Source organism: Podarcis pityusensis, assembly GCF_964106645.2.
Source record: "Podarcis pityusensis genome assembly, chromosome: 1".
NCBI classification, from domain to species: domain Eukaryota; kingdom Metazoa; phylum Chordata; class Lepidosauria; order Squamata; family Lacertidae; genus Podarcis; species Podarcis pityusensis.
This window is the reverse complement of record NC_138028.1, coordinates 84,895,738-84,922,687: the sequence shown is the minus strand read 5'-3', so window position 1 is coordinate 84,922,687 and position 26,950 is coordinate 84,895,738. Positions and strand designations below refer to the sequence as shown.

The 26,950-nt window shown below is 48.8% G+C and overlaps 1 protein-coding gene across 1 annotated transcript; it reads right to left on the bottom strand.

Annotated features, from left to right (window-relative positions):
• Positions 1–314: 314 nt before the first annotated feature.
• Positions 315–26,067, bottom strand: RAB15 (RAB15, member RAS oncogene family). Its single transcript, XM_081003737.1, has 7 exons — positions 25,530–26,067; positions 17,662–17,722; positions 10,353–10,413; positions 7,778–7,855; positions 6,419–6,508; positions 5,073–5,138; positions 315–4,314 (listed from the first exon to the last, which is right to left on the bottom strand). Exons 1-7 carry the CDS (start codon positions 25,651–25,653, stop codon positions 4,156–4,158), a joined length of 639 nt encoding a protein of 212 aa, XP_080859863.1. The 5' UTR covers positions 25,654–26,067; the 3' UTR covers positions 315–4,155.
• Between the last annotated feature and the right edge of the window lie 883 nt (positions 26,068–26,950).

The window sequence follows — 26,950 nt, the reverse complement described above, 5'->3', positions numbered from 1 at the left end:
GTGGTCCCATGTGGGCAGAACTAATCCTTGCTTGTTTCCATTTTTCTGGACAAAAGCTGGTTGCACTGATGCATGTGCCAAGCTACATCCGTTCTACCCCTGGTTTGCTTCTTTGGCTCCTTTCTTGTGCAACTGAGCCCGTTTGCAGCATAAATTAAACATAGCTCTATTCTGAATGTGTTCTCTACATAGGGAAGCATTTGCTGTTTGACCTCCTGGATTCCACTCCAAGTGAGATTCTTAGCAGCAACACAGCTTCTTTGTTGCAGAGGACCGGGTTAGCCACCCAGCAAAGAACTAGAGCAGCCGCCAACCACTTTGAGAATCTTTATTTTTGTAAAGATCTTTCTTGTTTAAAATCATGAGTTACAATGACAGGCCATACAAGGAAACCCAGTCAAAGTGCAAAGTCCACAAATTACAGACACAGCAGAGGATTCAGAAAGTTCTAAGTTTGGCTGGATCCCATGACAAGTTTATATGCAACGGTTTCCGCTACAGACAGAATGATCTGTGACTCAACAGGACGGAGGCAGCCTCAGAATACTGGAGAGTGCTAGATTCCCAGACTCATCCTCCCTTCCCCAAGCACTGGCCTGAAACCAAGAAGCACTTTGTGGCCTCCTGAGAGCACTACTCCAATCTGCACAGAGAAAAATCAGCATTGATTAGGGAGCTTTTCTCGCACTGAAAGAGTTGTCTTAATGACCCAGAATGCACACTGTTAGTGTGGCTCGTTTGGCTCAGTGTTGGGAGCCAGAGGCTTCGTCAACCACTTGTTTGCGAGTTCAACCCAGTTAAGAGGCCATTGCTGACTCTACACAATAAGGACTCCAGCTCCTGCCATAAGCAAGGCAAAGAGCTCCTCACCTGTTCCCCTTTCTAGTCTTGTGTGTTGTGAAGATTACATTGGAGTCTAGTAGTTTGTGTGTTATAGTTAACAGCATCAGCAGCCCAGCTTCTATTATATTGGTGGGATATGGTCTTAGATCCTAGGTGGAGCAAGCGGCGCCAATGTGATGCTGAATTGCAGCAGGCAAGGAAAAGCTACAGTGGGGACATCTTTGGGCCCTCCTAGCTTGCAGAGCCAGAGATACTGGGAAGCCTCCTGTGCTCATTTCAGGGACAGAATGACATCCCTCTCTTCAATCCTTTCAGACAGACCACCTTGAGGGCAGCTCTAGCAACAGAGCTTTAAAGAACTGGGTGCAAGAGACAGCCAGGAACCAGCTGAGACAACTACTCTCTGCAGGCAGCTAGCTAGCCACTGCTGTTGTTTTTTGTTTCCCAGTTGCACTGAGAAGATGCCGAGTGAGTTATTCCACGTTTCTCATCACATTTATGCCTTAGCATGGCAGTTCTGCATGCTGCCACAGGCCTTCCACACTGTAGGTTTAAGTGGTCATGTAAAACCTGCTTTCTGCACTCACAGCATGCCCATTCACCTTGGGTGCAGTGCAATCCAGTCAGAAAACAGGAGCGGGGGCGGGGTGGGGAGAGAAGACAACACAGGCCACGTAGACTCTCTGTGCAAGGATTAGCCCTCAGTCTTCATTCCGGCCTCCTAACAAGCTAGGCAGACCAAAGCCAGCAAGGCCTCAACCAATCAGATCAACAGTTTGGGCTTACAAAAGAGGCAAAAAAGCTCTTCCTTTGCTGTGGCCCATCCATTTCCCTCAGTCTCTACATGCCTCCTCTCTCAGGGCAAAGATGCCTAGTTCCCCACCTGCACAAGTCCTCGTTTCTTTGCATTTTCACCTGTTCTTACAGAATTTGGGTCCTACTACACCATGGCTGGGAGGAAGCTTTGGTCCTCCAGGTGTTGTTTGATTCCAGCTCCCCTCATACCGTCACAGCCAGCACGGCCCTATGGTCAGGCATGGTGGGAGCTGTAGTTCAAAAACTAAACAGGCTACCAGCTACGTGTCTCTCTAATTAGTGTCTACAATATCTCCAGCTTCACACTGGGTCTTGCAGGAAGCGGTCCCTTGTGGTCAAGCCTTTTCATGCCTCTTTCTTCCCAGACCCTGGGACTGGGGTCTTCCCAGGGGACTGTGGCTACAGGAGAGCTGCTCCTGCCAACAGCAGGCACTGTGTGTAGAACTCCACTGTTTCCCCCTTACATTTCCAGTGGCTTGATACCTGTTCAAACCCACCCAGCACAAAGAAAGAGGTAAAACTGGTGGTTTTGAGAGTGGAGCCTTTTTTGGAAATGCAAGGCACCCTTGCTTTCAAGACAAGCATCACTGTGCAGCCAACTTTATTCCTGCTACTATCCTTCCTCTCCTTCACTGGGTAAAAATATTTTTCATCTGCTCTGAGAGAGAAAGTCAACAACCAACTGGAGGAGGAAGAGGAAAAATGAGCAGGGAAATGTAGATCAGTCTGCTCTCTGGTATGACCTGGCTAGGGAAGGGCAGATCATCACATGGATATAAGAACCATTTTCTATCGCTCAAATAGATCGTGCCTAAGCCCCACCCCCTCCATCAAAGGCAGCCTCTCTAGGCAGCAGGAGGACTTACGCACCGCCATCCCACCCAGAAAGCCTCTGGTTGACACCCATCCTTTCTAGATCCGCAAATGTAGCCCATTGCTGGCATGTACGTAGGAATGGAAAGGAGTCTTCGCCTCCCCAAGGTGTTGGCACGCAGGGAGCAGCTACTCTGGAGCAGGCAGGCGCATATAGATTAGAATTACCATGACATACTGCCAAGTGTCTTTAGGCCTCCCCCGCCAAGCATGTCAAGGCGAGAGGGGGATGCTGGTACAACATGCAGGCAGGCAGGCTGGTTTCAGTTTGCTCGGATCAAGCCATGTTAAGCAGCACATGGCAAAAGAACCAAATAAATTGGATACCCTGGAATCTACCAGGCTGAGCTTCCAAGGAAATTCCTTCTGTGGAGGAACTTCTAAAAAGAGCCCACGAAAGGGTCGTGAGCAACTTCTTACAGGTTGGATCTCAAGAGTGAGAAGAAACAAACGAGGGAAGGCTCTATGCACAGATTACAGTGTGTTTCCATATCAGCGCTTTGGTGAATAGTTGGGAAAGTCATTCCAAGGGGGCTCTCAAAGCCAGTTCCGCACAGGTGACACAGATAGGGTGGGCTCTCTGCCTCCATTGGTGCAGGGATATAGGCTAAGCGGGTGCCTGATGTACCTGCACCACCAAAGATACCCAAGGGGAGCCAAGCGAAGATGCCCTACAAAATCTTCGAGTAAATAATAGTAGGCAAGGATTTTGCTTGGTGTGCAAGACAAGGCTCCAAGGAGTTACAAAATGGGAGCCTAGTTTGGCCTGGGAAGAAGCAAACATTAATTGCAACTGGTAAGGCGAGTCTGAATTTAAAGCCCCAAATTTCCATCATCCTACCCCTTTCCCAGCAGGGCTAGACTCTTGCTGCTCCCAGCAGCTTACACTTAGCAGGGCAAGAGATGCCACTGTGCACTTTGGAACAAGCCCCAATTTGGCGAGATGCCGTGGTGAGAGGTCTTTTTTAACAACAACCTCCAGGCAGCCAGGTATGTACAAGACACTGTATCCAATACAGCCGCAAAGCCCCAACCCTGCACAAAGCTGTGCAGGCATTAGGGCAGATGCTGAAATGGCAAGGCAATGTATGGGGGGCGGGGGGCGGATACAAACGGACAAGCCTTCAGCAGGCCTGCTATTGAGGGTGTGCAAGCAAACGGTCTGTCTGGAGGAGAGTGAATGAAGCGGGACATTCCTCCCTCCTTGAGCGCCCTGTTCTCAGAGGACAGGCCTAGTTGCACCCAGGCACAGAACCCAACCGGCTCAGCTGCCCCCTGGAAAAGGGCAAGGCTGCAGAGCACCTGGAGGTTGAGAGGCTGCTGAAGAGGCCTCGGCTGCTGCGATCGCCAACCACAGCTCTTCCGCAAAGGTGGCGGGGTGATGTTCTGCATATTGTGAGCCCCCCCGAAGAGAGATTTGGATCCAGGGAGTTTGGGGGAACAACAGAAATCACCAATCAAGGAGAAACACCAGGAAATCCAAAGAGGATCCAGCAGGGCAGAGAGTGGGCAGGCAGGCAGGCAGGCAGGCAACCAGAGACCAAAGAGATGGAGCCCTCTCTAGGTGGCAGCCTCTCTGCCTGCACTGGGGGACAGAAGAAAAGGAAGAGCACTGGGAGGCTTTCAGCACCAGCAGGTCTTGGGGGAGTGCTCTGTGCCCTCTGGCTTGCTTGCCTCTTCCTCCAGCTCAACCAGGTTCAGTTCATCAGCCGCATATGTGCGGAGTCCGTCTAGCTCCTTCTTGTGGGCCTGCAGGACCAGCTCTGTCAGACGAGTGAAAGACTGAAAGACATGAGGGTTGTTGTTTTTTAAAAAAGTGAGGTTTAGTACATAGCTTTAGATCAGCAAACAAGTCTACACAAGTTACTAGCCCACAATGTATTTACTAGTGTGCTTGGGTGCACATATCTAAATGTTTTAGACATTTGAGGTAGATAAAAAAAAAGACTACTTCTCAGACTTTCAGTTTGGTTTCCCACTTGATGGCAATTTTTATTTGCTACATGCAAGAGTCGACTTACAATCCAGTTTTAAGCAGGAGAGTTATGTGCATGCTTAAATATGTCCCACTGAGATCAACAGTGGGCTCCTGCTCCATCTATGTATGAGTTTTGACACTAACTGCTAACATTATCACACATAGGGGCGTATCCAATGGACCCCATTTTTGTAATTCTGCTGCCCACTGTAGCCCACTCCTGAGGGTTTAGAGACCATCCAGAACAGTTATGGGATATGGCACGAAAGGCTACAGTAGGTGGGAGTGTGTGTGAATCCAGATATACCACTGTACATAAGTGTAAGTACTTCTGAGGTTAAATAAAATATATATGTTACATTTGCAACAATATATAGTGCAACTTTGCTTTCTCTCCCAAAGGTGAGGTGCCTACTGGCTGCTATGGTCAAAAACTACAGGTGAGCCCAAGGATTTTCCACCATGAACTCTCTTTTGTTCTGTGTCTCCACTTGCTCTGCAAAGGTGATACACTGGCTGCAAAGCATCAGACACCTGGAAGTTCCATATGCAGAGTTCTTACCTCTTTGATGTTTACATTGGTGCAGGCACTTGTTTCATAGAAATCCATGCCATACTCCTTGGCCAGCTGGAAGACAGAAGTTCCAACAGCTTTACATACAGGTATAATAGTGATTGTCAATAGATTGTACAGATAGATCTGAAGAAACTAGAACATTCTCACATCATCACCTCCAAGACTGAGAAGATAACTTGTATTATTTTTTAAAAAACAGGCTAGGTAACATTTGAAGTTTCTGAATGGGGAAAAAGAGCACTGTTACAAGCATAGCGTGTCTCTCTGATTAACCAGGGCTGGAAAAACTAGTAGAATGAAGTCCAGCTCCAGACCCCAGTGCCATCTCTAATATAAACAGTGACCCGGGAACACTGTAAAACAGCTTGTCTATGCCAGAAGGAAACCAGCTTCCAGAACCCATTTCCACAAGTTCCTGGACGTTGACAAAATTTAACTGCTCCTTCCATCTAGTTTTCTAGATCAGACTCTGCCCTAGTTCACACCCACAGCGGATGAGGCAATCAACCTGTTCCTGACTCTACCAGACTATGTGGGAGTCTCACACAACTGCATGTGCTTCTGAACAACAACAACAGAAATTATCCTATAGCAAGAAGGGTTCCTGACAATGCCATTGTCTTATATAGAGGAATTTGGTTGGGGAGGTGTATGGGGCAAGATCCAAACATATGAGGCCCCCTTTGCTGTTTGAAGTGGTACAGTGTGGAACAAGTTGGCTTCAATCAAACATAGGTTCCTGAATAATGCCCTCCCCAGAGCCCAGTAAGTTTCCCACAAGGCAATGAAAATGGAGGATATGGGGGCTGCCACTACAGCCATATAAAAATGCCCGTGGTTAGTACAGCTGCCATGGAGACTGCCATTGACCAGGCCTTTGGTTAGCATTGCAGCCTGCCTGGCAAGTGGACACTTGTACGCCATACCATAACAAGGTTCTCTGGGCATCTCACAATTATTAATTACAAAAACCATTAAAAACATAAAACCATTTAAATAAAAAGCACAAACATAAATACAACGAAAGCGGAACTCACTGCACTGCCAAAGTTAAAACAGATTTAAGAAACGGAGAGGCCCAGACCACATCGTTATTTACAAGGCCTGAGTGAACATAAACAGCTCAGTAGCAGAACATCTGCTTTGCATATAGAAGGTTTGAGGTTCAATCCCTGGCGTCTTCAGGTAGGGCTATGAGGGGGCCCTGTCTGAGAGCCCAGGCAGTGTAGATGGTCTGACCCACCTGGCACTGTCAGTTTTACTATACCATCTACTATGAGTGAGGCTTAGGTCTCAAAGGAGAACAACTAGCAGCTACCCAAGAAGTTTACCTGGAGGCCTTGCTCTTTGCCTACTTGCCTCTTCTCCTCCTCGTCTGCTTTATTCCCAATGAGGATCTTCTGGACGCCATCAGGGGCATACTGGAGAGGAGGGAGAGACTTTAGCCCATCCCAATCAGCACAGATTAGAAGCAGCATAGTTAAAAGCTGAGCTGTACGGCACTGTTCAGACTTGGGATTGTCAAATGCACCATTCCTGTTGCCTTTTAACTGTTGCACAGGGCAGAGAATTTTCATAGCAAATGGCTTCTTCCACCACTGCAACACAAACATCTGGAAAATGGAATCGCCCAACACATTTCTGATCTTAACAAAGCAATTAAAAGAATCGCAGGATGGTCTTACAGAAAACAGGGCTTCCATAGACCAAAGCCAATCAAAGAAACAGGGCAGCTAGAAAATCCCGCCCCCCCCCAAACCCAGGGGCCAACAGAGTTGATCGCACATGCCCAACAGCATCTCCTTCAGTCCAGACCTGTTCATCTCCCTGTTAAGTTCACTGCAAAAGCAGATTACTTCAGTGCCAGTTGTGGCAGAGTGTTAAGAGTCACCATGTCAAAATGTGCACCACCTTCACCAGCCCAGTGCCTCCAGGTGTTCTGGACCACAACTCTCATCAGCCCCAGGACTGGCTGAGGCTGATGGGAGTTGTAGTCTCAACACATTTAGAGGGCACCAACCTGGCAAGGGGTAACCTATAAAAATTCCCTAACAGTGTAAAGGCAGAATATATGTGCACAAGGACACAAAGTTAGCACCCTGGCAGTATCCAAGATGCCTCCATCAGTTATTCAACAGCAGTGTATTTTATTTACTATTATATTTATATACGTAGCCACCTATCAATAAATATTCACTGGATGGTTTACATGCAAAACAACATGCTAGTTATTTTAAAAAAATAAAGAACAGCCTTTTGTCGCAGCAGAGATGGCATAATACAGCTCAGATTTAAAACACGGTTAAGGTTTATTAGATGTTCTTCTAGTCCCTGCATAATCTTCTAGTTAGCACTTGCTAAATACTGAAGAGCTTACACAAGGTAAAAGTCCTTTTACAGGAAATAAGGACACCCCAAAAGTGTTACGCCTTTTTCAAGGACATCCGGACTGTCCGTTGAATTCCCAAGGCTATTTTAATCCTACAATCTCTAGATAAACCAAGCACCTAAGCCAAACGTGCTATTTCTCTGTTTGAACAAGGCTTCTCAAGACAAGAGAGTGCATGTATATACACACACAGGCCTTGAGCAGGAGCAGTTCATCCGATTTTGCCATGGCAACTTCTCCCACACTGGGGCCAACAGTCCCCAACAAAAGGGGGAAGAAGCAGGGAGACCTCCTTGCTTACCTCATCTACATCACTGGCCCATTTCATGATGTGCTGGTATGAGCGCTCACTGCTGATGTCGTACACCAAGAATATCCCCTGGGGAGAGAACCAGGTCAAGAAAACAGAATGGAGTAAAACGTGCAACATAAACCCAAAGGTGAAATGACTTCTACTTACAGGGAAGGGGTAGGGGTGTGTGTGTGTGTGTGTGTGTGTGTGTAATTGTTAATTTAATAGGACATTCCCTATGCACCCTCTGCCCAGGAATTATGCTGGAGGGTTGAAGAAGAGGAACTAGACATTTGGGGATTATTCTTTCTTCTGTCCTGTTAGATTCTGCATGCATCTGCGTGTAGGCCAAGCTCATTGTGAAACCTTCATGGCAGATGTGGCCTTTAACTACTACCGATAAACCAAAAGCATTTGTGTTGTGACAGTTGTTCCTACAAGATTGTTACAGAGCAGGCTGCCACCATACTAGATAACAGACAACTGTTTAATGAATATGTCAGTCTTTCCCCCTGGGGACCTGGCTAATCAGTCTGCATTCCCTGCAGAAATACAGCAGGCTTCTTTGGCTGCAGTTTTACTAAACACTCCTTATAAACTAGGCTTCATGTCTCAGAGATCTAGCACCACTATGGCTCAGGGCATCAAGCGGCAGGCAACAGGTGACCTACAGGCAGTAGTTGGGGGGCACAACATTTACCGTATTTTTCCATCTATAAGACGAGGTTTTTTACCCAATTTTTTAGGTCTAAAAACATGGGCTGTCTTATCCACAGAATATAGCAAATAAATATATAAATAAATAAATAAGGAACTTCCTCTAGCAGTTGCAGCTTCTGGTAGTGGCAAGCTGTGGGGCCTCTGTAGTCTGCTTGCCTCCTCTCACTCTGCCCGCCCTACAGCAGGGAGGGAGGCTGTAGGCAGTCCGTTTTTGCCGCGCAGTGTCTTCGCGCAGCTCCATTTGTGTGTGGGTGATGCAATGTTACACAGGAGGAGCGCGGCAATTGAAGTAATATCCCCCCCAACCCGCCGTGCCTTTAACATCAGTGAAACATCGCGCCTTGCGTCCTTCTGTGTAACATTGCGCCGCCCGCACACAAATAGAGCTGCGCAAAGACAAAACAGGTCACACACGCAGCCTCCCCCACGCAGCCTCTGCCCCACGGGAAAGGCGTGGAGGGGAGAGATATCTTCAATCGCTGCAGCCAACTGGAGAGGCAGCGCCTTTCCCGTGGGGCATTATCAGTCTGCTTGCCTCCTCCCACTCTGCCCACCCTACAGGCAGAGGCTGCGTGGGGGAGGCTGCATGCAATCTGTGGATTTTTGGATTGCTTTCTCATGGGCCGACATCACTGCATTTTATGCACCAAGATAGCATCAGTAACACTAAATTCCTAAAGTATGCAGCTTGTCTTCAGCGCTTGAGGCCATCTGACATCCCCAGCCCGGGACTGCTGGCTTGCTGCCTTTCAATTTAGCTGAGGTTTAATGTTGGGACCCTTTCTGTGTTCTGCAATGCACTCTACGTGGGGCTACCTTTGAAGGTGACTCGGAAACTACAACTAATCCAGAATGCGGCAGCTAGACTGGTGACTGGGGGCGGCCACCGAGACCATATAACACCGGTCTTTAAAGACCTACATTGGCTCCCAGTACGTTTCCGAGCACAATTCAAAGTGTTGGTGCTGACCTTTAAAGCCCTAAACGGCCTTGGTCCAGTATACCTGAAGGAGCGTCTCCACCCCCATCGTTCTGCCCGGACGTTGAGGTCCAGCGCCGAGGGCCTTCTTGCGGTTCCCTGATTGCAAGAAGCAAAGCTATAGGGAACCAGGCAGAGGGCCTTCTCGGTAGTGGTGCCCGTCCTGTGGAACGCCCTTCCAGCAGATGTCAAAGCGATAAACAACTACCTGACATTCAGAAGACATCTTAAGGCAGCCCTGTTCAGGGAAGTTTTTAACGTGTGATATTTTACTGTATTTTTGGTTTCTATGGAAGCCGCCCAGAGTGGCTGGGGAGGCCCAGCCAGATGGGCGGGGTATAAATAATAAATTATTATTATTATTATTATTATTATTATTATTATTATTATTCCAGTGCTAACCTTTTGTCAACATTAGCACCAAAATTGTGTGTGTCTCTGTGTCTGTCTCCAAGTAGGAACTTATGGTCTGGATTCAACTAAGTTGTTGCACTTGCAGAAGCTACTGCAACAAGATCCACTGGTGCAACAATACTACCCCTCCTCTCCCTGTGCCCCCCCCCCAAATTCTGCTTCGGAGGGTAGGGAAAACCCCTAGAATAGTGCATGGGTGAAAGGGAGGCGAGATTCAATTCAGCAGGACGATCTTTTTAGCACAATGTTTAATTCCACTCAATATCAAAAAATGGAGAGAATGTCCACTTCTGTCAGGTCACCTCCATGAATTTTGGTTACACTATGCTTGCATCTCTGGCAACAGATGAAGATGTCAGAGAAATAGCACCGAGGCCAATGCTGGGACAATTCCTGCAAAAGCCAGCTAGTCCTTCCCAGGTCTCTCCATGCTTTTTGTACTACTTCTAGTCTAGGAGAAAACAGTTTTACCTGGGCTCGCCTGTAGTACTGCTTTGTGATGGTCTGGTATCGCTCCTGACCTGCAGTGTCCCTGGAACAAAAGCAGGCGTCATTAGAGTTGCTCCAAGTTACACACAGACTGAGGGCCACCACTGCAATTTTTATCCACATGATCCATCTGGACTGCAGCAGAGTTGGCGCTCATATGGACAAGGGAATTATTATCATCATTTACTGGGTTGTATCCAGCACTGCCCATGAGTGAGTGGAACAGACTTCTGCTTATGAAACAGGACTTCACCATCCTCTCCTCCCTGCTGCAAAATCAGCACTGGAGGGTTGGGATAAGCTCCAGAGCAGATTTTGGCATGGGACAGGGGGGAAGGGGCTGCAAGGAGAGGAGAGGAAGGTGAAGTCCTGTTGTGCAAGCTGAGGTCTCCTTGTGCACTGTTGGGATTCTGCTAATCGTTTCCAAAGCGATTAAAGAACAAAAGAGCCACTACCCACAGGCTTACAAACTAAGATCCAAGATGCAAGAGGAAAAAGGAAGAGGGAAATAAGAAAAGTTGGGCATCAGTTCTTTAAGAGTTACATAGTAGTTCTTAGAGTGACCAGCTGGAACAGAAATAGTTCAGGGAGAAGAGGAGCCAAATGGTAGCTGGCCTCAGCTGATGTAATGGACTGGGCCCTGTTATTCCAAATCACCCTCTGTATTATGCAAAGTGAGCGATGGGATAGCCAGGAGCAGTTCTCAACATTACACAAATTCCTCCTCCTCACCCCTGCTAAAGTAGCTGCCAAACACACTTCCTAACATGCAGCCTTGACTTTCTGCCACGTCAGAAGACAAGCCCAAACAGCAGATTTGTGCTAAACTGCAGTCAAGTCGTCATAAGGTATGACTAATTGTTGTTCTGCAGTATCATCTTATGACCGACTTGCTCTTTGATCCACAACTGGTCATCGTCACTAATATTGTCACAAGGCAATTTCCTTGCAGTACAGGGACCCAAGAACACACAGGATCACTTCAGCTATGGAGGTTTATGCAATTTGACTGCTCCCTGCTGGGCTGTTTTAAATCTACTCCTGTGAAGGCAATTGCATCTAGGGTCTTCCCAGAAAAGATATACTATATCATTTTCATGCTGACATACAACAAAGCATCCGTGTCCCATTTTTAAAAGACTTATTTTTGTTTTTAATTAGTTCTTTGAATGCTATCTAAGACCCCCACCCCAGTATTTCACACCACACCCCTCCATTAGAAACCAACACCATAAAGTGGAAAACTTCCTGGGTCAGTGGTGCTAGGGTAACATTAACACTACCTAAAAGAAGTATGTTTTTTGAAATAACAACAATAATAGTTTTAAATGGCCTCTGTGATGGGACGATGAGCTGCTTGTGCGTAAAATCCAAGTCCCTCAGAGTTTGGTCAAGTTTGCAAACCTCTATCTGTAACGGAGCCCCTTAAACATGGCTCTGTCAGTCGCTTGCAGATTCCGACAGTGGTTGCTTTCGGAATCGCTTCCAACATAAAAGCTCCTTAACGGAAACACGTCTTCTGGACTCTCTGCGTGACAGTTTCCGGCGAGGAGTGGGTGTCCCTACAGGAGGTCCTGAAACCTCCCCACTGTTTTCGCTGGAAGTGTCTCGGAGCCATCCCTCCTGCTCACTTTCCCTCAGCTCAGCTCTTCTCCCCCTACTGGTTCCCTCTTCAGCTGCTGAGTCTCTCCCAACCTGTGTGAGCCCTTCCACCTCCCTTCCTTCCGATGGCAGTTCCCTGACATCCACCTCCCCTCCAGGGCCCCCTTCACCCCCTCCCGCCCCCTCCTCTATGGGCGGTGAGGAGGCAAAACCCCGGAAGGAACTTCCTTCACCTTCCGATGTCTCGAACACTTCTCTCCACCTGTCGCGGTTCCTGGTCTCGAAGCACTCCTCCTCCTCAGAGTCCATCTCCCCTTCCCCTTCCGAATCCGTGAATCCTTCCAACTCCTCCTCCTCATCGGTGGTCCCAAAGTATTCCCTCCGGAACCTCTCCACAGGCTGAGGTTTCCTTGGGAACCTTTGATGGAACGTTTCTATCAATACCTCGTCATTGATATCTTCTGCCATTACCCAAGTGTTTTCTGACTCCGGTTCTCCTTCCCACGCTACCAAATACTCCACCTGATCCCCCTTCCACCTGGCGTCGAGGATTTCTGCCACATGGCTGCTGCATTCCCTTTCTTCTATGATCGGTCCCCGAGTGGACATCCCTTCTCGTCCCCCCTCATACGGTGACAGTAACGACCTGTGAAATACTGGGTGCAGTTTCATGTGGTTGGGTAACCGGAGCCTGAAAGCCACTGGGTTGACTTGTTGAATGACCTCAAAGGGACCCAACCTCCTGGGTCTTAATTTCTTACAACCTCCTTTGAACGGCAACCCTTGGGTTGACAGCCACACCCGATCTCCCACCCTTATGGTTTCACCTTCCCTTCGGTTCTTGTCTGCCTGCCTCTTGTATTCTTCCTTCGCCCTTTCTAAGTTGAGTTGGAGCTGACGATGGATTGCTTCCATTTCTTCTACAAAATGCTCGGCTGCCGGGATGCTCCATCTCTCCCCTCCTCCCCCTGGGAATGCCCTGGGATGACACCCATAATTAGCCAAGAAGGGGCTCATCCCTGTGGACACATTCTCTGCATTGTTGTAGGCAAATTCCGCCAGCGCCAACTTCTCTACCCAGTCATTCTCTCTGTCATTGACATAACACCTCAGGTATTGCTGGAGGACACCGTTTGCTCTTTCCGCCTGCCCGTTGGTTTCAGGGTGCCGGGCAGTCGAAAAGTTGACCTCCACCTGCAGTAAGCTCATGAGCTTCCTCCAGAACCTGGAAGTAAATTGTTTTCCCCTGTCTGAGACCACCCTCAATGGCACTCCGTGCAACCTAAAAATGTGTTCTACAAATAACTTCGCTGTCTCTTCCGCCGTGACTGCATGCGAACAGGCTACAAAGTGGCACATCTTTGTCAGTAGGTCTACCACCACCATGATGGCTGTTTTCCCCTTGGACTTCGGCAGATCAGTCATAAAATCTATCGACACTGCCTCCCAAGGTCGTTCTGGGTTGGTAAGGGTTCTAATAGCCCCGCCGGCGCCCGCCTCTCCCCTTTGGCTCGCTGGCATTGCTCACACCCTCTTACATATTCCCGTACATCTTCCCTCACCTTAGGCCACCAAAATTCCCTGGTGACCAACCACATGGTTTTGTGTTGTCCAAAATGCCCCGCCGTGGGGCTGTCGTGCAACTGCTTGAGTACCCTCCCCCTTAAGTCTCCTTCGGGGATATACAGTGCCCCTTTGTAATACAACGCTCCATTTCTTTCCTCAAAACCCCCTGGTTCCTCTCCCTCACCCCTAAGACCTCTGAGCTTATTCTGGGCATATTCATCATTCTCAGTTTCCTCTACCAGTTCTCTTTGCCCCACCAATGCCGCCCCACACACCCAGCGGTCCTCTGGGATGACATGTCTCTCTTCGGGTCCCCCCTCCCCTTCCAAATATTCAGGTTTGCGTGAGAGAGCGTCCGCCCTAACATTTTCTGGACCTGGCACATAACAGATTTCAAAGTGAAATTTGGAGAACTCCTGGGCCCATCGCACTTGCCGTTGGTTGAGCACTCGTGCCGTTCTCCAATACTCTAAGTTCTTGTGGTCCGTGCACACTTGCACCTTATGTTGTGCCCCAATTAATAAATGCCTCCATCTCCTGAACGCTTCATGAATGGCAAGTAGTTCTCGGTCATACACCGTGTAGTTCCTCTCAGATTTGTTCAGCTTTCGCGAAAAAAAGGCACACGGTCTCCACTCTGACTCCTCCTTCCCAGGCTGCAAAAGCACCGCCCCCACAGCCCGGTCTGATGCGTCCGTCTCCACTCGCATCGGTTTTTGTAAATCCACATGCAGGAGCTGTTCTTCCGAAGCGAACGCCCTTTTCAGTTCCTCAAAAGCTCGCTCCGCCTCCACCGTCCAAACGAATTTCCTCTTACTGCTGAGACAGTCCGTAATGGGAGCCGTCAAGTGGGCAAAATTTCTGATGAACTTCCGATAGAAGTTTCCAAATCCAAGGAATCTTTGCACATCCTTCCTTGTTTTCGGTGTTTTCCATTCCAGTACCGCTTGGACCTTGCCAGGATCCATGGCCAATCCCTTGTCCGACAAGCGGTACCCCAGGAATTCCACCTCCTTGGCATGAAACTGACACTTCTCTAGCTTCACCCACAGCTGATTGGCTTGCAGTCTGCCCAACACTTCCCTGACGTCTTTTACATGCTGCTCCTCAGTCTCTGAATATACTAACACGTCATCTAAGAAGGCCACACAATTCTTGTAAAGCAAAGGCCCCAGGACGTGGTTCATAAACGATTGAAAGCACGCGGAGCCTCCTTGTAGGCCGAAGGGCATAACTAAATATTCAAATGCCCCCAAAGGGGTGAACATGGTGGTTTTCCATTCATTCCCCCTTCCTTATTCGTATCAGGTTGTACGCCCCCCTCAGGTCCAGTTTAGTAAAAATCTTTCCCTTCCTGACCCTTGTCAAAATGTCATCAATTCTGGGCATTGGGAAAGTCACTGGTTCTGACACTGCATTTAAGGCCCTGAAGTCCACTACAAGCCTGGGTTTGTCCGTGTTTTTTTTTGTCCACAAAAAACACTGGGCTGCCCCCCACCGCCCTGGACTCTCTGATGAACCCTCTCTTCAGGTTCTTGTCAATGAACTCCTTTAGCTCCTGCATCTCTCTGTCTGACATGGCGTACAGCTTGCCTACAGGGAGCTGTGCCCCAGGGAGTAAATTGATTTGACAGTCAAAGGGCCTATGTGGGGGTAGTTTGTCTGCCTCCCTCTCGCTGAAGACGTTGCTCAGGTCGGCGTATTGTTGGGGAACCTTCCCCTTCTCCGTTACTTCCGTCCCTGCTAGAGTGGCTCTGGCCCCTCCTTGAGCCTCCCGCTCTTTGCAGTGTTCTAGACAATGTGCTGACCCAAAGGAGACCACTCTCTGATGCCAGCCCACTAGCGGATCATGTAACGCTAGCCAGCTCATCCCCAAAATAATGGGAGCTCCTCCCAAGGTAGCCACATTAAACGCTATTAGCTCAGTGTGTCTTGCTACCCTCATTATCATTGGGACGGTCTGCTGGCTGACTTCTCCTCCCAGCAGCTCCCTTCCATCGATCGTGGTCACCTGCAAAGGGTTACTTAAAGGGATAGTCTGTATCTGGTGCTCAGCAGCAAACTCCTTACTCATGAAATTGCAGGAGCTGCCTGAGTCCAATAGCGCCTTTATCTTTAGTGGGTGTCCGTTAGGCAGCTCTAGTAACACCTCTATCACTAGGGCGGGTTTAGGAGGTTCCGGCGTGGGCACTTTCACTGCTCTTTGGCCTGGCTGCTGTGCCCCGACGGTGGCAGCCAGGCGTTGGCTTTTACTTGCTCCGGTACCTTTTCCTCCCTCTCCCCAACAGCTCCCGCCATTCCTTGCCATTCCTTTCTTTGGGGGCAGACTCTGGCAAAATGACCTGGCTGTTGGCAGAGATAACATTTCTTGACGCCCTTTCCCTCCTTCTTCCGCTCTTCACTGGGCTTTGAAACTGCGCGCGCGCGCGCTGTTCCAGTTTCCATCGGCTCTCCCGGCGGGAACGGTGGCTCTGGAATCTCTGGAATGCGAAGCTCCCTCCAACGTTCCCCCTTCCCTTCCCGCCTCTCCAAGGCTCTCGCCTCTTGGCGCGCTCCTATGGTCAGCGCTGATTTGGTCAGCTGGTCCATAGACTCCGCCCTGGGCGCCCGGGAAAGTTCATCCTTTACCGCCGAAGCAAGCCCTTCTTCAAAGAGCATTTGAATGGGTTCCGCCGATAGATCCCACCCCAATTTATGGATCAACATGGCAAACTCAGTCCAGTACTCACGCACAGATCGGCTCCCCTGTTTGCACGCCATTAACTGTCTGCGTACCACTCCCTGCTCAATATCGCTGGAAAACATCAAATCCATAGCACGAAAAAACTTCCTCGTATCCTTCAGGATGTCATTGTTTGTTGCCATCAGGGGCCTCACCCAGTCTTTCGCCCCCTTTTCGAGATGCCCAATCACAAAAGCCACCCGTGATTCCTCGTCGGGAAAGTCATCAAACTGCAGATTAAGGGCATATTGCATCTCTGTCCTAAAGGCATGATAGTCCTTGGCCTCCCCCCCAAACTTCTGCACCAATCCTGGCAACTTTCTGGCGAGCGGGGTGGTTTTCCCCTTCTCTGCATCTTGAGCCCTCCTCTCCTCGAGCCTCGCCGTCTGCAGCGCTAGCTGGACCTCCAACGCCCGGTACCTTTCCTCCAGGCTTGGACCCGCTCCAGCTCCTGCTTCTCCGGTTCCGGCTGGGTTGCTCATGATGCCTTCTCCTGCACAAACTGCTCACAGAGACTGTCGGAATGCTGTGATGGGACGATGAGCTGCTTGTGCGTAAAATCCAAGTCCCTCAGAGTTTGGTCAAGTTTGCAAACCTCTGTCTGTAACGGAGCCCCTTAAACATGGCTCTGTCAGTCGCTTGCAGATTCCGACAGTGGTTGCTTTCGGAATCGCTTCCAACATAAAAGCTCCTTAACGGAAACACGTCTTCTGGACTCTCTGCGTGACAGTTTCCGGCGAGGAGTGGGTGTCCCTACAGGAGGTCCTGAAACCTCCCCACTGTTTTCGCTGGAAGTGTCTCGGAGCCATCCCTCCTGCTCACTTTCCCTCAGCTCAGCTCTTCTCCCCCTACTGGTTCCCTCTTCAGCTGCTGAGTCTCTCCCAACCTGTGTGAGCCCTTCCACCTCCCTTCCTTCCGATGGCAGTTCCCTGACAGCCTCTGTTGCAGTTTAGGCATGGCGCTTTAATCCACACCCCAAAAAACAACCCCAGTCCCCATTCAGGCAACCACAGGAAGGCTACACTACACAGATGGTATATAACAACCTGTTACATTACTGCCAAGGAACCCAAATGGCCTCTCCCTCTCAGTCCTACTGGACCTCTCTTTGCAGATGGTGTTCAATAACCACTTATTGATTCCCTGCTACTTTTGATAATTTACCAAGCACTTCATCTGTAGAGTGCTTTACACTCTCTCTGCATGTTCACTTTATGGCAATCTTGCTGGCTGAGTTACTTGCCATTCCCATTTTACAGATAAAAGAACTGAGGCTGAGAATGGACAACTCATCAAAGTTCTCACAATGTATTCACACCAAGGAACTCTCATCTGGTCTCCCAGATCCAGAGTTCAGCTCTCTGTCTGAAGATCTACATTGCAATAGCTAAAATCACTTACCAGATCTGTATTCGAACCTTAATGCCATCTACTTCTATAGTCTTCATTTTAAAATCGACTCCTGTGAATAACAAAAGCAAAAGGTAAGTTACAAAGGCAACTCCATCCCTACCCAGTAGATTCTGCTGAGTGTAATTAGGTTATGTGATGTTTAGAACATATATATGGAGACCCACAAATATCCATGTAGGTGTTTCTCACATGCAGCATCTTCCTTGGGCTTGATTCAACCGAGTCCCGCTAGCAGAAGATTGTGCAAGTCCTTCCACTAGCGCAACACTGCTTCCCCCCGTCCAAAAATTGGCTCTTAGGGGGCTTGATAGATTCCCTCAGAAGAATGCCTGGGGGAAGGGAGAAGGGGGCGGGAATCATTCCATCTGATGAACTGAAATGCTTGCACTGACGGAACCAATGCCATGGTGCTACATTGAATTTCTTCCCCCATATCTATCTTCTCTTCAGTCTACTGCACAACCACCCCACGATGTGAATATGCAAACAACATTCACACACACACAATCTAAGAGTAGATCACCATTGTTAAGGAGCTGGATCCTCCCTTCTCTGTTGAACTCCTTCTCACCAGCAGCCCAACCTGTCTCTGGCCTTGCCATACAGCGCTGACAGTTCTTTTAAACTTTTGAGCAGTTGACATATTCATACAAACTCCATAACACTACAGCAGCTGAGTCAGTAGCTAGGCAGAGCTCATTTTAATCAACTCAGACTAGTGCTCTCACTCTGATGGTCACCAATCTCACAGAACTACGGGGTGAACACACCAAGCAGGCCTCTGGTTGAGGTCTCAGTGTGTGGGCAAGATGTCACAGGTACTGCCAGACAGCTCACAGCCTAAACCTTTTAGGGCTTCAAAGTTTAAAACCAGTCCTTTAAAATGGGTCTACAAAGCCAGTATACTTGCTATAATATAGATGTTGTTGACGCTGACAACAGTATACCCATCAGAACTATGGCAACTGCTTTTTGGACCAGTTGACGTTTCTAGACACTATTTAAAGGCAGCCCCGTGCAGAGTGCCTTATCTGCGTCTAGTCTGGAAATAGATCACTGTGGCTAATTTTGTCCTCTGCAGAAATGGCCACCATTGGCATACCAGCTGAAACACACCCCTAGCTTAAGGTTACCAAATTTTTTTCAATGAATCCGAGGACACTTTTCAACTTCCTACTAAATAGATGGATTTTGTCAGGGGACTGATTTGTAAATCTGGGGACTGTCCCTGGGAAACAGGGATGCCCGAAACCTTACCCTAGCTACCGACACTACTTGGGCTTCACTATTCAGCACCCAAGCCAGCAGCATTTGCAATGCGGACTTGGGTCTTTTAGGGGAAGTGGAACCTCATATGGGGAATATCCCAGCCCACAGCACCTCCATCTTGCCTGGATTTAACCTCTGCTTGTTCACCCTCATCCATCTCAGAATTGCCTCCAGGCACCAGTTTAGAGTTTCTAAAACCTGATATCGGAAGATGGAAAAGAAAGAGAGAGTTCCATGTCATCAACCTTTGGATGACTTCCCCCAGTAGCTTCATGCAACTCTTAAAATGCACGGAAGACAAAACAGAGCCCTGGGGCACCCTGAAAGCCATAGGGCACAGGGCAAGATTTGCCCAACATTATCACCCGAGAACTTCCATCATGGAACAACAAGAACAAAAATACTAAAGTGTCCACAAAGTCCAATACCCAATAGTTGACCCAGAAGGATACTATGGTTGAAAGCTTTCCTGGCTTTCGATACTAACAGGGTAGCACTCCTTCCATCCTTCCTCAAGAGCACATCATCCACCAGGGTGACCAAGGCTATTTCCATCCCAGAGCTGGGCCTGGCCATTGGTGGGGCTGATGACAGTTGGAGTCCAACAATATATGGAGGGGGGCTGGCTGTCTACCTTTGGTCTAGGCCAATGTGGGTCATAAAGGAATAGTTTACTATACAATCTAATATATGTTGCCTTTGCATGCTCAGCCATGGTGTGTGTGTGTGTGTGTGTGTGTGTAAAGTAGTATAAAAACAGGACAAGAAAATCTTACTGGAGTAGGGAACATACCCGTGAAAGGAACCATGGGAAAGTACTAGTGAATTCACCTTCATTTTGTCAGAGGCTGGAGATCTAACCTTGGTAGGCTGTGCAGCTTCAACTTATCTGTGATCCGGTCTAGATTGTTTTGAAGCCTTTTCTCCTTGTATAAGAACAACAGCCCAACTCCCCAGTTTTCTGCAGGAGAGCCAGCAAAAGCAGAAAGCACCAAAGACTCTGTGTGTTTCTTTGAAGTTTCTACTGCAGCCGCTTGCCCACACTGCTGAAGAAGCAGGTACCTTTCAGCAGCACAGGGGACTGCAAGATAAATGCCACCAAAGCTGCACACAGCTTCCTACGCAACCCATCTTTCCAAGGTGGTGTGCCACAGCACGATAAAGCTTGGCTGACAAAACACCTCAGCAGTAATGCATATGCCCAAACCAAGCAGCGCCTACCTGCTGCATTGCAATATTTCTCTTCTGAGTTTGCCCTTCTTCTATTGCAGGGCAGGGTAGAGCTAATTGAGAGTACCAGCTTAGATCTATGACCGGGCAGGTTAGAGGCAACAAAACAGGCAGTGGCCCAATGGGAGAGCAGGTACTTTACATGGAAAAGGCCCCAGGTCCAATCGCTGGCATCTTCAGACATGGCTGAGGGAAGCGCCCCATCTGAAAGCCTGGAAAGGTGCTGCCTATCAGGGTAGAGAAGGGAAGACCAAGGTAGGTGGACCAGTGTGAGGCAGGTTCCTACATCTACCAGTGGTTGTTAACTATGAGAAATAAATGTTAAGAGGCAGCATAGTTCCAATTATCAGAAACTGATTGCAAACCAAAAGGGACGGTGACCCTCATGCCTTGCTTATGAATTTCCTCCAGGAACCCAGCTAGCTTCTGTTGGGAGACAGGTTGCTGAACTAGATGGACACTTGGCCTGATCCTGCAAAACAAAGCCTTGCATTCTGCACAAAAAAAGCTCCCTGATCCAAGATTAAGTTTATTTTCTCCTCAGAAAATTGTGTAGCTTTCTGAGGGTGACTCACATATCGTGCACGATTCACCAAGCAGGAACAAGTTGAAAGTGATCCTTTGTACTCCGCAAGGCATTTTCTACTCGCTCTGTGGTCACAATGAGAACTTCATTAACTTAACGCAGATGAGGACTGTGTGCTTGCGTCACCGTGTGGGAGAACAGGACCGTTTTGGAAATGGTCCACTGCTGGAGAAAATATAAACTCAAGGAGGAACATATCCCATTACATAGCAATTCATGCATACAAGCTACCTGGCTAAAACCGGCCATGGTCAACCTGAGTGGGTTTAAGCTCAAGCAGATCTAAGCAGCAGGTCACACGAAGAACAAGCTTTTCAAGAGACGTGGCACTTCTGTTAACTCCACTCTTCCGCAACCCTCCTAATGTTCCATCTCAGGAGAATAGGGAAGTGGGGGCTGAAAACCCAACCTAGTGATAGTCTTCACTGCCTACTCACCTGAATGAAGACCATACAATAATAATAATAATAATAATAATAATTTTTTAAAAATTATTTATACCCTGCTCTCCCCAGCCCTATAAAGCAGAGTGGGGGACCTGTGGCCCTCCAGATGTTGATGGACTACAACTCCTATTATTCCTTACCATTGCCATGTTGGCTGGGACTGATGGGAGTTGGAATTCTACAAATATCTGGTGGATCCACCCCTGCTAAAAGGAGGTAATCTCCCTGTGTGAACACCATTGTGAGTAGTGTATTTTGCTACAAGCCTACAGATGGGGTAGTTAGGGCACACCCTGGAAGTGGAAGTGGCTCGGCCATTCTTTGTTTACTACCATTGTTCCCATGGTACATTTGACGGCAGCAGCATTAGGCAGAAGGTAGGCCACGATCCACTTGGTAGACCTCTGGGTGTTTTGCAGTAGATCAGGAAGTGTTTCTCAATTGTTTGACGATAAAGGTAAAGGGACCCCTGACAACAAGGAGTGCTCTGATGGTGTTTCCTGCTTGGCAGCGGGTTGGACTCGATGGCCCTTGTGGTCTCTTCCAACTCTATGATTCTATGATTCTAACTAAAAGGCTTCCCTCACTAAATTAAAGGGCTTGAACAAAGAAACCTTGTGGGGAAACGAGGAATGGATTTTTGCCCTGGACTGAATATGTGCTTGATTCTTAATGTGTGTCTGCCTTCCTGAAGCACTACTTTACACTTGGCTTCAGTTGGTGACCCTCAGGATTCTACAAATTGTAATAAAGCTTAAAGCCTGCACACTGGCCAGATAAGTTACTGGAAGAATCAGTGAGTTATTGGAGGATATTAAGCAACTGGAGAAGCAGAAGAGAGGAGAGACTCTGTAAGATATGGATGCAAATGCATATCACGAGTGAGGAATTGGGTGAAATTTGGAAAAGCATGATTTACAAGAAATCATGGGACTAAGCAGAAAACCTTGCTTTCTTAGCACCAGAAGTTCCAATAAAGCTTTTGAAAACCAGAGCTTTATTTCTGTATGGACAATTTTCCTTTTCATAAGTTTGCTAGTAACGATGGGTGCCAACTGCAAACAAATATTATGCAAGCTTGGCAGTGTCAATGATTTTTACTAAATACAAGAAATATAAACTTGCTAACTTAGACCACTCTCTAGAGCAAATGAACGTTTTCCAATGCAAACTGAAAATTTTCTCTTTAAATTACTCTTTAAAAAATCCCAATTTATTTTTTTCTTGACTACTGACTACAAAAGCAATTAAACAGGAAGCAAAGGGAATTTCATCCTATTTCCTAAAATAGACCATGATAGGAAAGTAACTTATTGGCCAGAAAGCTAAATACTGGAATATGCAATTCTTCAGTGTATGGCAGGGATGGGAAACCTGTGTCCTCCACCCCAACGCTACTGAACTTCAACACCCATCAGTCCCAAACAGATGGGATGACGGAGGAAAATGGGAACTTCTCACTTTCCAGATCGATTCCATCATAAGCTTGCAAACTGACCAAATACTCAAATCTGAAATTAATAGCTTCAATACTAATGCCCAACCCTCTCTCCCCCGCACATGCATGTTGGCCTTACTTGCAAGTCCTATATCTGATATGGGCTACAGAGCTCCTTCAGATGGAGTTGTGTCAATATGGACATGCCCCAAAGCAGCTTTCTTCTCAAGCTGCCAGCAGCTGAATGCAAGCCTGAGGAATCGAGCCATAGCTGGGGAGCTTCAGGCCCGGAGCCCAAATGCAGCCAATCACACCTTTCTATATGGCACCTTGGCTCCCCAGGCCACACCCCTAACCCTCCCGGCTTCACACTTTCCTTGAATACTTTTGACTGCCTGGAATGTGTCCTTGAAAACCTGCATTGCCTTTTGCTTGCCTGGATGGAAGATAGAGAATGTGTGCACAAACTAACTTATTGTATAGATGTAAAATTTGCTTTCGTTGCTCCACCCACCTTGGCCTCTGGCCCCGCCCACTGGCATGTGGCCCCTGGACAGTTGCCCAGAAGGGAATGTGGCCCTTGGACTGAAAAAAAAATGTTCCCCACCCCTGCTATAGGTTATGCATGCCTAGCACAATGGTAGAAATGAATGGTTTCTACAGGAAAACATCAACATATTGGCCTCAGCAGGCAAATTCAGAGGCAGGTGGGGAAGCTCAGCCACAGCCTTCTTTTACCACATTTCAGGCAACGCTTCATTATCTCACCACCACCCAAAAAAATCCTGCACGATCTACAAGTTATTTTTGGACGTTCGCTACATTTCTAAAAATGAAAGGCACACTAGTTGTCACACCTTCTGAGATGAAAGCTTTGTGCCTAATTTCAGAACTGTGGGGCCTGACTGAGGTCATTCTCTGGGAACCTCCATTCATGTTTTAAAAGGTCCCTTTTTATTTACCGTGGTACCTCAGGTTACATACGCTTCAGGTTACAGACTCCGCTAACCCAGAAATAGTGCTTCAGGTTAAGAACTTTGCTTTAGGATGAGAACAGAAATTGCGCAGCGGCAGCAGGAGGCCCCATTAGCTAAAGTGGTGCTTCAGGTTAAGAACAGTTTCAGGTTAAGAACAGACCTCCAGAATGAATTAAGTACTTAACCTGAGGTACCACTGTAATGTGTTTCATGACCAACAGAGCTAACAGAAGAAGAGCCCTGCTGGATCAGGCCAAGGCCCATTTAGTCCAGCACTCTGTTTTCACAGTGGACAACCAGATAACCACAGGAAGCGAACAAGCAGGACCCGGGTGCAACAGCATTCTCCACACCTGCAGTTTCCGGCAACTGGTATCCAGAGGCACATTGCGTCCAACAGTGAAGGCAAACCATTGGAGCTAGTGCGGTGCAGCTGTCATGGCAGGGGTCCCCAACCTTTTGGGGCGCAAGGGCGTATTCTGAAATCTAAGTAACTGTCAAATGCACAATAAAGTACCCATTTCACAGAAGAAAAACTGGTGATGCTCAGAACTGCCCCTCAACTGGCCAAAACACCTACACTCCCAATAAATAAAATGGGGGCGGGGGGGGGGAGCAGGCAATGTCTTTCCCAACCAACTAAACCTCCTTGCAAAAGAAACCACCCAAAAATCTCTACTGTCTTGAGCTCATTGGAGAAAAGGTGGAATATAAATGCAAAATATAAAGGCCTGGTACTACAAACAGCTAAAACCCCAGTTTATCCTATCATCTGCTCTTGGCCACTTCAGATATGCCCTGCACATCACTCAGTAAAACGGGGTACATCCAATGTTTAGTCTCCCTTAAGGATGCTTTGCGTGTTATGTTCTGAGCTCACCAGCATGCTCCCACAAGTCACTCCTGTGTCTAAAAATAGAACAGGCTCATACAGTAGCTGCTTCCAGATTCTCAGCACACATATGTGCCTGCTAACACCCACAAAAAAGGAGATGCTCCAAAGAGACAGGCATATTCCACGTTATGGGTTTAGGCTCACGTAGGACTTATCAGAGGGCTGCTTTTTTAAGAGCCCATGAGGAACCGACTTTATTCCCTGGGACTAGCATAGCCACCACTGGGGATTTCGGAAAGCAAAACGGGTCTGCCTTCCCTCTGGCTTTCTCTCTTCCATCCTCTCCCCACCCCCATATGACTCATGGTGTTATGCCTACCTCATATTTTCGAACAATGACGTCGCATTTATTTTCACCTTTGAGGTGAGCTGGCATTACTGCATTTAGCAGCAGCAGCAGCAGCAGCAGCAGCAGCAGCAACATGTACAGTGACCGGAGAGCCGGGCGGTTATTGAACAAAAACTAGCTCCCAACACAGGCAACGCAGGAGCCAAGGCCCGGTATTGGTGCAGCATCTAACAACAGGTAACTGGAAGCAAAGGCACTGAAGGAGGGGGGGATCGGGATTTCGGGGAGAAGGGGCGCTTTTCGCGATCCCTGCCTTAGTAAGGGGGTGTCAGCTTTGCTTCAGGGAGCCGGAGCCTCAGATCTGAATCGCCCGGGGCGATTCCCTCTCGGCGCTTGCTATGGGCAACTGTGCAGGTACACTCATCTTAATCCGTGCCAAAGACGCAGTGTCTTTACGCGCGATGCAACCCAGCCACCCCTCCCCTCCTCCCCAGTCCAGCAGCGAAGCCCCCAAGGCCGCAAATGTGACCCACGAGGTCTCCCTCCCTCCAGCCGGGCCCCCGATGATGCCCTACGAAGGAGTCGCCGCGGCTCCCTCTTGTTCGAGGGCGAATCTCGTCGGCCCTCCTCCGCCTTTGTCCCCGCTCCCGGTGGAGACGGAGGAAGAGGCCAAGCTGGCAGATCCCCCCCCCGACTTCTCTTCCTTCCCCACCCGCCCCGGCGTACCGATGGTGGAGATGTGCGAAGGGTGGAACTCGTTGTCGGTGAAGCGGCACAGCAAGCAGGTCTTGCCCACGCCCGAGTCCCCGATGAGCAGCAGGCGAAAGAGCACGTCGTACTGCTTGGCCATGGCGGGCGCCGCTCCGGCTTCAGCCCCGCGCGGCACCCGCTGCCATCCCTGCTAAGCGCGCTCTCCTCCGCCCGCGGCGTCCGTGCGCGTCTGGGGAAAGGCAGCCCCAGCCGCAAGACCCGGCGGACGAAGCGAGGTGGAAGGAAGGAAGGAGGGAGAACCGACGCCGACGCCTCGGCTGCTGAGATCCGCCGGGGGTGGATCTCCAGAAGAGCGGGAGAAATTGAAGGCTGCTGCTGCCGAGGCGCTGGCGCCGGGGAGGGAATCACTTCCCCGCTCTCGGAGCGCCAAGCGGGGAGGTCTGCAAAGGTGCTCCTACCGCTCCCTATTGGAGAGCGCCGGGGAAACAGGGGCGCGCAAGGCGGGCGCCTCGGACGCGCAGAGTCGGGACGCAGCAGCCGGCGCTTTTCGGGCGAAATTGCGCTCGCCAGCCAGCTGGCGTGCTCGCTTTGCACCACGTGCCTAACAACCAACAGAAGGGGCGGAGAAGAAGGGAAGGCGGCCCGCTCAAAAGAAGGCGAGCAGGCCAAGCCGCGGCGCCTGTTGCCGAAGCCGGGGCGTGACCCTGGAACATAGGCCGAGTAAGATGGGGTGAGAAGCTCGGGAGCGGGCGCAGAATTACGAGTTTCCATCGCCATCAGTGCCGGATTTACGTTTAAGCTAAACAAGTTATAGCTTAGGACCCCACTCTCTTGGGCCCCCCAAAAAAATTAAAGAAAAAAAACACCTGGATGTACATTTCCAAAATATAAGATAAAAAACAAATAAAATAAAACCTACATACAGCAACAGTGTTTTGTGTTTTGTCGGCTCCTATGATGTAAGTGGGGATGCGGGTGGCGCTGTGGGTTAAACCACAGAGCCTAGGACTTGCCAATCAGAAGGCTGGCGGTTCGAATCCCCGCGATGGGGTGAGCTCCCGTTGCTCGGTCCCTGCTCCTGCCAACCTAGCAGTTTGAAAGCACATCAAAGTGCAAGTAGATCAATAGGTACCACTCCGGTGGGAAGGTAAACGGTGTTTCCGTGCGCTGATCTGGTTCGCTAGAAGCGGCTTAGTCATGCTGGCCACATGACCTGGAAGTTGTACGCCGGCTCCCTCGGCCAATAAAGCGAGATGAGCTCCGCAACCCCAGAGTTGGCCACGACTGGACCTAATGGTCAGGGGTCCCTTTACCTTATGATGTAAGTAATGGGACCTGCCTGCTAGCCTGCTCCCTAAAATATCACTGGTAATTATGTCAATATTAACATACTTCTTCTTAATTGTATTTCACCATTAATATACTTCTTAATTGTA

Bases quoted from the DNA above. Each gene is read 5' to 3' on its own strand.
- RAB15 (XM_081003737.1), bottom strand. From the start codon at position 25,653: ATGGCCAAGCAGTACGACGTGCTCTTTCGCCTGCTGCTCATCGGGGAC. The intron at 17,723-25,529 runs GTACGCCGGGGC...TGTTATTCACAG, and splicing joins TTCGCACATCTCCACCATCG to GAGTCGATTTTAAAATGAAG. The intron at 4,315-5,072 runs GTAAGAACTCTG...CATGTCTTTCAG, and splicing joins CCAATGTAAACATCAAAGAG to TCTTTCACTCGTCTGACAGA.